The sequence below is a fragment of the Hypomesus transpacificus genome, chromosome 21 (genome assembly GCF_021917145.1).
Source record: "Hypomesus transpacificus isolate Combined female chromosome 21, fHypTra1, whole genome shotgun sequence".
Taxonomy (NCBI): domain Eukaryota; kingdom Metazoa; phylum Chordata; class Actinopteri; order Osmeriformes; family Osmeridae; genus Hypomesus; species Hypomesus transpacificus.
In genome coordinates this window covers 1,664,859-1,680,191 of record NC_061080.1, presented here as the reverse complement: position 1 = coordinate 1,680,191, position 15,333 = coordinate 1,664,859, and the positions used below count along the sequence as shown (strand labels likewise).

General features: G+C 45.2%; 1 protein-coding gene across 2 annotated transcripts in view; it reads right to left on the bottom strand.

Annotated features, from left to right (window-relative positions):
* myh10 (myosin, heavy chain 10, non-muscle) overlaps window positions 1-14,242 on the bottom strand; it is a 52,907-nt gene extending 38,665 nt beyond the window's left edge. For both annotated transcript variants that reach the window (XM_047043522.1, XM_047043523.1), the window contains exons 1-3: window positions 14,076-14,242; window positions 11,846-12,218; window positions 6,644-6,800 (exon numbers count right to left, since the gene is read on the bottom strand). In XM_047043522.1, coding sequence (XP_046899478.1) covers window positions 6,644-6,800; window positions 11,846-12,190 — 502 coding nt within the window. In that variant the 5' untranslated portion in view covers window positions 12,191-12,218; window positions 14,076-14,242. The remainder of the gene's footprint in view (window positions 1-6,643; window positions 6,801-11,845; window positions 12,219-14,075) is intronic.
* Window positions 14,243-15,333: the final 1,091 nt, after the last annotated feature.

The following is a 15,333-nucleotide window of genomic DNA, read 5'->3' as shown; positions in this document are numbered from 1 at the left end:
TATCCAGAGCGACTTACAGTAAGCACAGGGACATTCCCCCTGAGGCAAAAAGGGGGAAGTACATTGCCCAAGGACACAACGTCATTTGGCATGACCGGGAATCGAACCAACAACCTTCTGATTAATAGTCCGACTCCCTAACCGCTCAGCCATCTGATCCCCTTGGGCTCATCCTGTAAAGTACAGTCAGTCACTACAAACACCAACAGGACATTTCATTAGGATATACCTAGCTATAAAGAAGACATTCCTGGTAGACCTCCTATGGGCCACCGACACCACCGATATAGCATATTCAGACAGTTATTTTATGCTCTCCAGTTATTTTATATTCTGACCCAAAAAGAACCTGACATTTACTGGATTTGTGTCTCATTGCATTTGGCAATTGCAAGGGACAAATAAAACGTAAAATCAAAAACATTTTGACAGCATAAATCCAGAGATCCAGAACTTTAAGCATCACTAAAAATTAAGAATTTAGCAGTCTATAGAGTGCTAGGAGGCATGGAAAATCTATCATTTTAAATCATTAAAATGTCTTGAGACATTTATTAGCATAACACCTCAGAGCTGTTATATTTTGGGCAGGATGCCAATGGTGCTTCAGGGGTCCTAATACAATACTATAGTTGTGTTCTCAGCAACATGGGCCAGTCCATTTTCCCTCATGTTGTATCTTATCCAACTCCCTTTGACAGAAGGCAGATGATAGGATTTGGTACATACCTCTGAGCATGGTCACTGTTACCCAGCACCTGTGTTTAACACAGTCAAGATAACACTGACAAAGACTGTGGCACAGTTGTCGTTTTTAAGGCAATGCAATTAATTCGACATTCATTTATGCACCACTGTAGTCGGGACTCTGATACGACAAGTGCTGGCTTTGGTCCTAAGCCAGTAACAGACCAAATGGAAAAAAATATATGCAGATCCATGACATCTAGTTCTCCTACGTAGACCTTTTCTGAGAAATAGCTCCACAGAGAGAAAAAACGATAGGCGAATGAAACATTAGGTCCCAGAACTTGGGTCTGTTTTGATGATATATGTGCTCAATATTGATCTCCTGTGCAAAATACATCACAGGATACAGGTCTTGTACTGAACCACAGCTATAACAACAGAGAAAGAAGGAGAAAAACTAAGGAAAGAGAGGAGATATAGCTACGTTAACTTAACATCTGATAATACCAAAAATACCAAAATGATCTAATGTGATCTCCTTTCTTGGCACTCTTTGATGGTGAGAAAACCAGGCTGCGATAGTGGCCTCACCACCAGATTCCTGGAGAGGGCCTGGTGACAAGCTGCTGCCACCACCTGCTGACAAGACCCTTCAGAACACTGGGGAACGTCAGAGAATGCGTTCTGCCCTCAATGTCAAGTAATTCCAAAAGGAAGATAAGGGTCCTTTTCACAGGCTAAACAAACTACTACCATGAATTCTCAGCCTTTTTGCTACCTTAAGTCATCCGCATTTGCAGGTAGATGTTTATTTGGGCTTCAACAATAAGGCTTCAAGGGATGTCCCTGAAAGAAAATGTGTGTCATTTCCCCCGCTTTCTAAAACCAGCTGGTGTCCATGTCTTTCGACACAGTTCTCGGGATAAGGCTGGTGGAGTCCGTAGCATTCCACTACCTCCCTCTGACATCAACACTCTTCTAAACCCCACACTAAAACGAAAAAATTCTTCAACGACAGTAAATGATCGATGAAAGTATGATTTGGCTGAACTGTAGTGCAGAGGGGCTCAGCCCGGATAAAGGGAAACAGACAAGGCTTGCCCTCTCTACATGCCTATGAGGCTTCCTTCCGCCCACGCTCAGGGTCATTAGGAGCCCACTTGGCCGCCTCCTGTGGCATCAGGCAGTGATTTATACCTCCCAGAGGAGACATATGGCCACTCTAAACCCCGTCTCCTTTGCATTACCAAAGCTCCGGTCATCTAATGGCAGGCAGAGAGAGAGAGAGAGAGGGCCCAGAAAAAAAATTGTTAGACGCCATTCTGATCAAAGAAAGAAACTATAGCAAAAGCGGACTCCTGCTTCGTCAGCATCCAAACACTTGAGTAAACACTAAGAGTGAATGGGAACGGACTAGCAAGCTTCTCGAAAGTGTCCTCCAGTATGGACTAGGCTAACTAGAACTTTGGTAAGGGTCAGCTGTTCCAGAGCTCCCAGAGGAGAAAGCCATCATGGCCTTACGCAGCGCTGTGGCCCAGAGTGGCCTAGAGACTACCGTAGGATCAGAACAGCTGGGACCTGTCTGCAGGTTGCTGAAGGACTCGCTCTCCAGGGACTGGCTAGCAGCGGCTTGTGTTTGACAGCTGGACACATCCAATTAGACTCACTGATTTTTTTGGGACATCATCCATTACTGGGAGAGTGAGTCGAGCTCTAAGTCAAAGACACAAGGGAAACTTGGGGATGAAACGTAGGAATTGAGTCACTATTTCTGGGGGGTTTTCCCGCACCACCCAACTGTTGGGTTAATGGATAGCCTCCTATTTGAGGATGTGAGGTGGTCGGTTTGATTATTATAATCGACTTCATAAATGATCGAATTATTTCACCATCAAGAACTACATCCGCTTCATTGAACAGGTGAAAGAACATTCATGAAACAATGGAGTCAATGAACGAGATTTTCCGTCTCTGGAAGCTTCCATTGGAATCCCTTTGAAATGTAGCAGGTTCCCTTTTCCAATAGATTAACAATAATCTCTGTGTGCATTCTACTGCTGGACAAGACCGAGGCACAGAGCCTTGGATTGAGTTCAAAAGAACTTTGGCCATGAGACCCATGAGTGCTTGTTGCATGTCTTATTGATACCAGGTGGGAAAGAGGACCTGTACACACACACAGTAGTAACCACACCACAATCGCAAATCACAATCACATTCTTCAGGGTCTAGACTGTTCACTTTCATCCAAGACATTCAACTTTATGATTTAGTTTTTGAACTTCTTGATCTTTTAATACCAGAATGATACATGGGCTATTCTCTTCAGCAAGTGTCATGAACGGGGCTTTTATGAGTGACGAAGTGGGCCCAAAAGACTCATAACCAAAGAGTTCTGCATTGTGTAATACCGTAAGATGTTTTGGACTAAGATGGCCCTAATGGCCTATCCAATTACAAGCAGAGGGAATCATGTACTAATGGAAGCAGTTTACTTTTTTGGTCACACAAAGCTTTGTTTTACGTCCAGCTGAGGAACACTGTTGCTGTTGATGCAGGTTCACTATTGGAATCAATCACCATTGCTGACATGACCATTGCTTCCAGGACACACATGGTTTCGCTCATGAGAACATCAGCCTTTCATAACAAGCCCTACACATTTCCAGAAACGTTAAAATTAGCCCCTCGTAACTGACTGGACGCCATCAACAGAGCAGCGAGGGGAGATTATGGAAAAGTATCTGGGGAACTAATCAATGGCAGATGTGTATGGCCTGTGTGCATCTGGTGGCCTGCTTGCACAACTGCTCTTTGTCAAGTTATACCTCATTTAACCCGCAGCCCGGGCATTGACTAGCATCTCAAAAATGCTGGGAAAATTACAAGCCCCTGATGGGTAAGACACCCTATAGCTATTAACCTGATTTGACAATCTGGACGATTTTTAATGAGGAGATGAGATTAAAAACAAACAAAAAAAAGTTGCATTCTTCTCATCTTGCATTCTATTAGCAGCAGTTTAACTGGAACATTAGAATGAGTGAGGTACTTACGCCACAAAGCGTAATGTGAAAATGGCTGAGACAGCACAATTTATATTTGTTACACTGTTTACCGATCCAGTAACATCACATGATCTGCACAGACAGACACCAGCGTCTAATCTATACAGCTGGATAGCCACTGAACTGAACCAGGTTACGGACATGCTTTAGGCACAGTTGAGCAGCAGCTGGCATCCGCTAATCTGCAACCTACAAACCCAATTTTACAGCAACAACAGCGATTAACTGGTGATAACTACACTACAAAACTTGACTAAGACTGGCTGATTAATGCTGCCTTGGGAGCTACTGGTGTTGCATGTCCTCAGAAATGTATTTCCAGAATTGGGCCCTGGGTAAAAAACTAACACCTCATAAATGGTCACCCAATGGAGCATAAGCCAGGACAAATTTGGTTGGGTGTGGAAAGGCATTCATTACAAAGTCTTTAGACCCTACCCCCAACCATCCATCGTCCCATACATGCAGACACAATAAGGGTGAAGGAGGGCCGGAGGGTCCTGAGGAAAAGAGGAGAGTGTACAAAGAGATAACTGCCTTGGTTACATTTACATTATTCATTTAGCAGACACTCTTATCCAGAGCAACTTACAGTAAGTACAGGGACATTCCCCCGAGGCAAGTAGGGTGAAGTGCCTTGCCCAAGGACACGACGTCAATTTTCACGGCCACAAATCGAACCAGCAACCTTCTGATTACAAGCCCGATTCCATAACCGCTTAGCCACCTGAATCCATTACATGAACCACATAGTGAGTGAGAGTGTGTGTACCGTCTTGTGAGATTGTGAGCCAACCACGAGAAAGAAAGCCAAGCAGGGTCACTGCATGCAGTAAGGGACCTTTGGGACGACCCCTCCAAAGCTATGCAAAGTGGTCCATCTAATGCTGACGTTTTCCGCTGTGAGGTAGCTTCCCGTTGCATTGACGTCTAGGCACAGCCTGACGGACAGGCCCAGCTCGTCAAAAACCCCCACTGGCTCGCACTTGCAGACACACAAAGACTCTTTTGTACCCCACAATGCGGGTCACTCTTATTGCTTTAGGTGGTCTGATCCCAGTCACAGCTCCCTAGGCCTGGGTGTCTCATCTACCAGAAAACCTTTGGCCCATCTTCTGCAAAAATCTCCCAATGACATGGACCTGATTATTAACACTGTTGGGTAGTATAAGCCGTTTAGCTATAGTGTTACTTCTACATATACAATACAACAGCCTGGTTGTCTACTACAGGAGAATTAAAACCAACAGAATGCATCTTTAAATTACATTTGACAGTAGCCATCGATCTGAAGCGTAAGAGGGTTGCGGATTAATGGTAGGTAAACATGCTGACATTCATCTTGGCACGGAAATAGAAGAGGGCAAGGGAGAAGGATTTTGGAGTCTGTGGTTTGATATTTCTGACGGGTTACTGGCACCAGGAAGATTGTGGAGATATAGATGGGCGCGTGTGTATATCTAGTTGCTTCCAGTAAATCAAACTCCAGTACTTCTACTCCACTCAAGTGGGAAATGCTGTCAGAGTTGGGCCCTGCTGAATAGAGCTTGGGAACAGCGGATGCTGAAGGGGATTTTTTCTCTATGATTATATTGAATGTGACCTACCAAAGAGACCTACCACTTTTAGCATATGTTGAACTTAATATCTGGCACATGTCTATGATATTATGAAAATGAGCGTACATTTTCAAAAAGTGGTAGTTGTTAGGCTAGTGGTAAGTCAAAATCCACACACAGTGCCACAGTATAAGAAAAAGACTGACAAAATGAAGAAGATCTCAAGTAAGGTATTTTCACAGGACCCAAAAGGCTTTGGATGTCAGACACTGAGATTTAGATCCTGGAACTGTCTTGAGTGCTGATTTCCCCTTTCCCCAACTGTCCACAGCACTGCTCAATAGACACCACAGCATGGAAAAATAGCGTTCCTTAACTTCTCTTTTCCACCATGCCCCCCTCCCCTCCCGCCCCACCACCAAGTCCCCTTCACATTCCAGACGTTGCTGGCAAAATTAATTTATCTCCAGAGGTGGAAAAATAAACAGAACTTAAGACGAGCTCCATTCAAGGGCTTTCTACAGACTTTCTTTTTCCCTGGGAGCCACTCGATACTATAATGCTTTAGACACTAGTATGAGTTTGGGCTACCACACTACGTGAAACCGGGTTGATCGATGTACTAAATCACAAAAACTGAGATTTAGGTGACCGCAATTTTAATATGCTAGCCTTGAGTTGTGTGTGTTGCCGTGGTTTCAATTAAACCCTTGTGAAAGTGGTTTGGTTGGGTGAAGTCATGTGTTGTTTAAAAGTGTGCCGTATTCGTTTTAATCACAATGCAATTGCTGAATTACATTTGTGACAATGGTGCCACGTGGAGTGTTTAAGTTGAGGAACCTAAGACTGACCTTAAGTCTTGGTGGTCTCTTTCATGTGGCTAAGAGGGGGTTTATGGCTGCTATTCAACATAACACATAAGCCTACTAAGATCTTGTCAACATCCAATATAATCCCAGCTATACTGAAACTTGAGCAAATATAACATACTACATGAACTCCTGAAGTACTGAAACACTACAGTTCTTCAAGAAGCTCTAGGTGACACAAGGGACCAACAATCCAAAGATAAACTGATTGCAGTTAAGACTGCCAATAATATCAGGTAAGGTAAGTCTAACTTCACAGTCCTGTGCTTCTCAAACCAACAACATTGCCCCTTATAAAAGAAATATAACCAATGTCTTCACCTTATTCCGCAAGTTAGCCCGAACTTAACTTCAAAACAATTCTATGTGGACATCCCGCTCAGACTGTGTAGAGAGTTCCATGTTGTGATGATATAAATTAAAAGTAATGAACCCAAACCAGCTCATAGAGACTTACCTTGTAGCATGCATCTGTAGGCAGACTCAGAGATGGCGTAGATGTGAGGGGGCATCTCGTGCCTCTTCTTGCCCCTGTACATTTCTATGATGTCCTCTGAGTAGATGGGCAGGTTTTTATAAGGGTTGATGACCACACAAAAGAGCCCAGAGTATGTCTGTGAAAAAAAGAAAATTAACATTTAATATTTCGTTTCCTTGGATCAAGGAAGCACTAAATACGCAACACTGCCGACTATTGTGTAGGATGTACTTTGCAAATAAAGACACAGACTCAAGTGTTGGTCCACTATTCTACTGACATTGAGACTAAAACTTACACTTTTCATTTTCGGAGAGTACATAAGGATAGCGAGTCATCCGAGTCATCTGAACGTGAATTTTGTTGAACCCTCAATAGATATCACACATGTCCTAGATCATCTTTCATCTAGTCCAGGGGTGTCAAACATACGGCCCGCGGGCCGGAACCGGCCCCCAAGGAGGTTCGATCAGGCCCGCAGGATAATTTGAAAGTGGAAAAATGCATAAAAGACATGGAATTAATATTTTTAATTCGCTGTAATTCATGGATTATCCGCTAAGGGGCGCACTCTTTCCATCAGAGTAGAAGACAAGCCGCATCACTGAGACAGACTGAAAACAGCAGACGGTATCAATTAATACCTTGGTCTCTACTAGGGATGGGCGAACGATGCCTTGTGAAGCTTTGGTGGTTTCTTCCGGATTGTGCCGGCCCAAAGAGCCGAACTATCGGCGCTTTGAAAATGAACAGCGTCATCTAGCAGCCGTTTAAACTGGCTGAATGAGGCGTAGTGGTTGTCTCCGACGGTAGACTACCCTACGTTATTCAATATTTAATTAAGGCTACATGTGTTCATTTTGATCTGATATTAGTGCTCACACATTAAAATGTTGTGATACATCCGTAGGCCTTTAGAATTATGTCATTTTCTCACAGTAAAAGTTAAAGGATATCGTACGAGATTCACTGGACTGGGGCGCGAACTTGGGATCCCAGATTCGCATTAACAATATGTAGCCGTACAATGCTTTAACCAACTACACCACCGAAGAGATCATTACGTGTTAAAGCGGTTGGACGGAGTTTATACGATATGGTCTTTATATCAATTAAACTAGATAACACAGAAGAAAGACATGATATTTTGGTTATTTATAGCAGAGTATGGTATAATTTTAATGGTCCGGCCCACTTGACATCTCCCTAGGCCGTATGTGGCCCACGATGCGAAATGAGTTTGACACCCCTGATCTAGTCACTGACCTTTTGCTTACTGGGTAACCTGATGTAAAGCCCCCAAATGCCTTCATTTTTTCCTAAGGAAAAGGTATTGAATAAATTACCAACGACAATATGCCAGTGTCCTTGCTTCAACTGTTATAAACTCATTTCACCACTGGGGTCAAATGAGTGTCAACTGCAAAATGGACAGCAAGTAATAGCACACCCAAAAATAGCTGGCCTTGCATTGTGTATTTCAAGACCTGGGAGAATGAAATACAGGTGGGGTTGGCTGGGGGAGAGAAAGAGAACAGTCATCCCTTATCAAGGCAATTATCAAGGTTGACCTTGGGTCTGCTAGACACTGGAAATATTTGACAATGTCACTGTATCATGAAGACAGGAAGCCTCTACCTCTACCAATTCAGGGATACTATGTCCCTTTTTGGGGGTTTCTGAACCTCAAAAAAGTACGCTCAAACACTGACGGAGACGGAGATAGTTGGACCGTTGCCACCCTAGTTGAGATTCTTTCTGCGGTCATCCTGTCCTTCTCTACTCCAGTCTGGCGTTGCCTGGGTACTTTCACTGAGGTGAGCAGAGGAGGACAATGTGCAGCATTGCGCAGGATCGCTACGGCTTTGTACAGAAAACCTGGATGGGGAGTTTTCCGTGAGATCATACAACAGCACAAATCCTCGCAGCAAAAAATAACATGCGGAGGGGTGGGGCAGAGAGGGGGGGGGGGGTGTGGCACCCTTAATCCATACTGCGCAGCCACACTACCCCTGCAGCCTGATGCAGACAGGAGGCTGAGGGCAGGCCAGGCAAGAGTTAATCCTTGTCATGTCTGCAGTCCAGATAGTCCATCAACTGACTGAAGAGGGAGCGAGGGGGGGGTCCCCTCACAATCACATGGACCCTCTGTCCATTTTGTCTGGCCCGCTCTGTCCCTCCTTTTGCCCCCCCCCCCCCCTCTCCCCTCCCCTCCCCTCCCTCTTTCAAGTCATGCTTGGCTGAGCTGCAGAGCCACATTCCTGTAATTATGTTGTCTGTGCCGGGCAGGGGGCTGTGGGGGGGTGCCGGGGGCCACCAGTAACTGAGCAGGAACAATGGCGGTGTGGCCGCACCATGCTGGGGGAGCGACGGGGTCCTTTAAAGACCCCGACAAAGCTAGCCGTGGCTGTCGCCTGGCTGGAGGAGCCAACACTCACAGTCACACGTTAGACACAGACTGCCTGGTGTAGAAAAACAAATGCATCGGATGCTTCATGTTCCTCATGTATGCGCTCACGTCCCGCTTGATTGAACCAACCCCTTTGTTTGTTTCCGACACCTTTTCAGGGACATACCCAGACCAGGCTGTATACTGCTGTGAAGTTCTGAAGATGACAATACGTCACGTACATTACACTTACAACTTAAGTGCTTGTACTGTAGATCAACAGGTATATGTGAGCAATCATCTGAAGTCCCCAAGGTGATTCAGTAAATCTTGGTGTTCACTTGGGACTGAGGGAGGGGCCACCAGATGACCAGTCTGTCATACACAGCCTCTTCAGACGTAGAAATATGCTTTGGCCTGGCCAGGAACCAGAACAGTCTGATAGTCAAGTCAAGATTTACTACTCCAGAGTTAGACTAGAGTCTGTATCCCCAGACGTCTGGGACGAACCAGAAGACTGGATGCCGAGTACTGACCATCTCGCTTCATCAGTCGTCTCATTACCACAGAACAATAACAGGCCAATATAGTCCATATTTTATAGTCCATATTCAATATAGTCCACATATTTTGTAAGCATCACCTTTCAGGGATGCGAGCCAAGCAGCTTGCCCGGTGCCCCCACCTACACCCCTTGTCTTTCCTGGCCCCCCGACTGTGGGCGCAGCGCCAGGCAGACGGATAAGCAGCCCTAGGCCGAGCCCCAGGCAAGCGAGGAATGACTCAGCTACCCGGTCCTGATGGAGGTCCCTGGGGGGGTATTTTGGGGGGGGGGGGGATTAGCGTGGCTCTGCATGCGAGGGGGTGAGACACTGAAGGAGGAGAGCATGGCTGCAGCCAGGGTCCGGCTGTGTCTTGGTCCCAGAGAAGAGCAGTGGGGGGAATTTACCGTAACAGCGATCGTGGAAGTTGTGTGGATTCTAAAGTAGATCTCGGCACAGCTGGGTTTCCTAGTCGTCTGGCAATCAGGAGGTCTTCCGTGTCCAGCAGAGCTGAGAAACAACAAAGTTTTGCCTCTCCATGGACAAGAAGGGGGGAGTTTTTTTTTTTACATCGACTCTGCTGTGCAGGAGGCAGTACAAAGAGGTGAACGTAAAGTTTTGAGTGAGAGATTTTGAGGAGAAAGGTGTAATTACTGTAAGCAGTGGTTTGAAATGGTGAAGTATTGTGGTCTAGGCGTAGGAGGAGACCCTTGGAGAACCCGTGCAGAGCAAGCAGTTCTGCTCTGCCTACACAGTGTGTGTGTGTGTGTGTATGTGTGTATTTTCACATATCCCTGCTTCACCATTATTTAAGCTGCCCTTAGAGCGTGCTGAAGTTTGGAGGCAGGAAAGGAGTAGTTTAAGTCCGGACTCAAAGAAACGACCTTCTGATAAAGACTGAAAAACATATGCTCAGTTAGGGTAAGGAGGGGTTGGGGGGGGGGGGGGGGGGGGGGGGGTGATGACTCCTGCAGACAATCACCCCAAAGCCACCGGCCTTCCCTCACCAGTGACGGAATGATGTGTCACACAAATATGTGCACTGATTAAATCTGTAATGTGTTTTTTTTTCTGCGTGAGCTTTAGCATAAGAGCACAAACATCAGAGGATCCAGGAGCAGGACCAAGGGGAGGGCTGATTGCCAGAACAGCATGCAGGCATGCATCTGCAGGCATGTCTCCACACCACACAGACCGAGTCCGTTAGCCACACATTACACAAAGCCAAGATAAAGGACACTAGGGAGAAATTAGGGGAATATCTGAGAGTAGAAAGGGAATGGAGGAGGAGAGAAAAAGAAAGAGAGGGAAACCTCAAAACTTAAATTCGATTAAGGCCATTTTTTTCCTTTTTTTTTTTTATCAAGTGGAGGTTTCAATCAGGAGGTCTTAAAAATGCTAGTTATTCAGAGACAGCTGTTGCTTATCAGCTGAAACAAAGGACTCCATTCTGATGGTGTGGTTACAGTGTGTGACTCAGCATGGAGAGAGCAGCGTGTGCACGGACTAGCAGGGCCTCACAGGCCTGGGACTTGCCTAGCAATCCCGGCCCGGCCAAGGGACCGTGTGGACGGTAGGAAGGTGGGCGAGCTTTGAATAGGCCTCCTTCTGTTCCCTACTATTGGTGCGGTAGCTATGACAACTGAGGCTGCTTTTGGTCGAGAGGCTCCTTCCTCAAAATGTTCCATCCACCTGCAAAGGATGATTGCGACCATAACTCACGTGTAATAAGTATAACGGTGTAACCTATTGCAGGTCTGACACCACAAACTAATGACAAAAAAAGGAGTACACCCTAATCACTGATCCATTTCTTGTCTCTGAGATTTAAAGCGTCGAGATAAAAGCTCTCCAACGCTAAAGATCCAAAATGACCTCATCCCTCAAAGCTTCTGTGCTCCAATCCCCGACACCTCTAGGGGAAGAAAACCACAGGAATAGATCCAGCAGGCGTCTGTACCCCAGCAGCCCTTTTGGCTTCTCCCTCGGTCTCAGGTGCCCCACAAACTCTCCATCTATTCCAGGAATGCATGTCGCTAAGTGGGTCATAATCACAGGGGAAATAGCTGCTTATCTAGTACATGTCTAATTCATCACGGCCTCAAGTGGCGGTGCATTTAAGACCAAATGGGTTTCGGCGTCTATGGACGAGGCGATGACGGACTGGAGCAGTCCCGTACTACAACGGACCAGTTCCGAACCGGATGTGAACGGATGGATGGATGGCAGGATGAACTGTAGGATACTCACGTAGATGAGTCCAGAGTAGTAGCGGTCCTTCAGGTTGTGCAGCACCGACGCCTCGTTCAGGCAGGTGAGCTCGGCCATGTCTTCCACCTTGCTGAACTTGGGCGGGTTCATCTTCTGGATGTCGTCCTTGTTGACCATGGCTTTCTTCCCGTTCTCCGCCAGCTCCAGCACACACTCGTCCCCACGCTCCTCCCGGATGCTGGCCGCCTCGAAGCCGTGCCTCTCCGAGGGGATCCACACCAGCTTCTTGGCCGTCCAGTCGGCCTGCGTGGCTGGGTTGTACACCACGGCGCGGTCCACAAATAGGTACCGCTCCGGGTCCTCCTGCCCGCTCCGCTGTGCCATCTCCGGGTACCAGAACACACTAGGCCACCTGTGGAGGGGGGGAGAGCATGAGTTACCGATGGAGCTTAATCAACACGCTTTCAGGACATGGATGTTATTCTAGTACTTTTTTGGTTACCCCTCAAGGATGATTGAAGGTCTCTCTCACTATCTATCTGGAAGATTATGCAATTACAATACAGTTAGCCCTGTGTATCGTTATGAAACATAGACACATTGTTTTATTGCAGCTTCTCTCGGTGACTGTATAAGATGTAGCCTACTTAGTACCCTACCTGCAGCCAGTATTTTTTTGGGGGGAGGCATTAAGACTCAACCAAGCCATCTCATAAACCAAAATCACCTCAGTACAAACATGAAGATGTGGGCCTTCTGGATTACTGGTCTATTAATATGGGGCTTAACTATTACAGCAATGTACAGCTGGACCGTGGGGGTGCAGCCTCTATCCAACAGCCTTGGAGTGCGTGTCTCAAGTCAGGGAAACATTCCTCAGACATAAAGGCATGAGTCATCTCCCTGGTGCCCATGCAGGTCTGTGTTCCTTGATCTGTGAGCATCAATCTGAAGTAATGGTTTAGTTATGTTTAAGGATTACAGAAGGGAAAGCTGACCCCACAGTATAGAGCGCAGTAATCTAAAGTATGTGCCCGCACAAACACACACCACATTGCCTGTGGTAGACTGTCACTACCAAACCACGCTCTGGTTCCCCATGAACCCCATGTTAATAGAAACGTATTATACAGGACTACTGTCAAGGGGAAACAGTTGCAGGATGAATCTGAAGTGGGAAACCAGACATGATGTATTGACTGGTAAATGAGTGATATCCCATAATATCAAACTAAACTTCAATTTGTGACTTCTGCTTCAAACTCATTGTTAAGGACCATCATCCAGACTCTAGACTGATTAAAATCATCCCGTGGCAGCAAGGTTCAAGGAACCAGAGTGTGTAACATGAAGGTCAGCGTGTGTCAGTCAGCTTCATAAGGAAAGCTCAAGATGATGCTTGTTGGGATACTAAACACGAAACTGGGTCAGGTCATCGGATGGAGGGATCAGGGTGCCGCTAAGCGCGCTGCCGTGCCACTGGCACTGCATCCCCGCGCGCTACCTCGCAAGCTAGCTATGATATCACACTGACCACACGCCAAGCATGTTTTCCAGTCAGTCTTGCCCACAATTACCTTGGTACTTGTGCGTAATCAGTCTGAATATGAATATGAACCACGACTGGCTACCGTTAATTGAAGCTATAGGAAGATAACATGTCCATATGGCCGCTACCTTTCCAGTATTGTTTTGCCTTGACTGGCTAGTTTGGCTATCTGGGATGACAAGGAATGTATCGTTTAAAAAAACGGAAAACACAGATTTAATAGAATAAGTCATGTTATTCATTTACATGACTATTAAACGTTTAACAAGCTTGTATGTACAATGGATAATTTGCTCTCTCTTCCTATAACTAGCTAGCTCGCGCGTTCATCATCATCTTTATCATCATCATCATCATAAGGAGTTAGATGTAAGTGAGCTTAAGTTCAACCGGCTAGGCACGCTCTTCCCGCAGCACGCATCATCACCAGACAGTGTGGGTGGCTCAGCTAAAATGTTGTGCTGGAATACATGCATGCATGCTTCCAATATAAAACACAGATCATTTGTCAACCACAGTGGCAGAAATAACTTTTTAATATTGTCATTTATTTCTGGAGGGTTCTAGAAAAATTCCAATGACAGGTTGCTTGCTAGCTGGCTTTGTGGTGACGGCTAATAGCAAGCTTATGGTCCTCCATCGTTGAAAAGTCATGGCAAAATAATCCGTTAGCCAGTCCGGCATCCGTTACAAAACCATTCATATCTTCCTCAAACTTACCTGGTGCAGTTGTAAAATGAGCTTGCAAACTTCTACGAATACTCTGGTATCCAATAAGTTATTGTAATATTCCTTACAATTCCTTATTATTCCTGCAAATATTCCCTTCTTTCGGCCGCTTTCACATCAGTGGTACACCCCCACCATACGACACTCTCTCAACCTAACTCGCCATGCAGTACAGCTATTCTCTGTTCCCGCCTCTAGGCCGCGCTGTATGTCACGCCCACCATTGAATATACGTATTTGATTGGATCCACAAAAATAATGTCTCAATGTGATTGGTTCAAACTCAGTCCCATCCGAAAACTTTGCTAATTGATCGTGACGTGTACTCGAGCCGCAAAAATCACCTGCAGAAGGATGGATGCTGACCTTCCGAAAAATTGTAGGCCCTACACGTGTTTTATTTTTGAACATGGCTGTCAAATCTGTCACCCTCACAACCTTACACCCCGGAAAAAAGCGCATGCGCATATAGGCATACATGACTGGCAAAGATGAAGATTCAATATTCATATCATGCACTCTTCATCACATATCATTCAAGTTGTAGCTCTGCGTCGTTTAGAAGGTAAAGCCAGAGACGACTGGATCGCCTCTTTGACTGATACATATTTGGAATTGAAGGGCAGTGACTTAATCGAAATCAGTATTTTATATTTTATACAGTTATTATAGTATGTTTCCTATAATAACTGCCAATTATTTTCACAACATGATCAACAGTAGCCTAGGGCTGTGACAACTATCTGTAGTCTTTGTCTAACACAGACATAGCATGCTTTTCAAAGTAAATTGCTCATGGATTGTTTACATGCATAGGTCGACCTCTACTGGGCAAAACCTGAACAAAACAACATTTGGACACAAATGCAGAGAAGACTCGTGAAGGGAATATCTTTGCATTAATGTCAATTTCCACGATTTTTAAGTCTCTGTATAGCTTACATATAGGTCTATTTAAGTATTAGAAAGATATTTAGTTTATACCTTTTGTAGTGGATGATTAACAAAACATTTAATGTGAATATTTTCCATGAGTTCCATTGCATTCCATGAGTAGATATAGGTACAGTATAGTGTATTCACTGGTGTTGTGGGATTTAAACAAATGTATTACAAAATGTTACTCATTGCTGTCAGCAGGGGTCAGACTAAGCATAGAAAACAATTGAGACGATGACAATATATATACATATTTTTATTAAATATATTTCTTTTTTTTATTCCCCTTAGTATTAGCTAGACCCCCCTT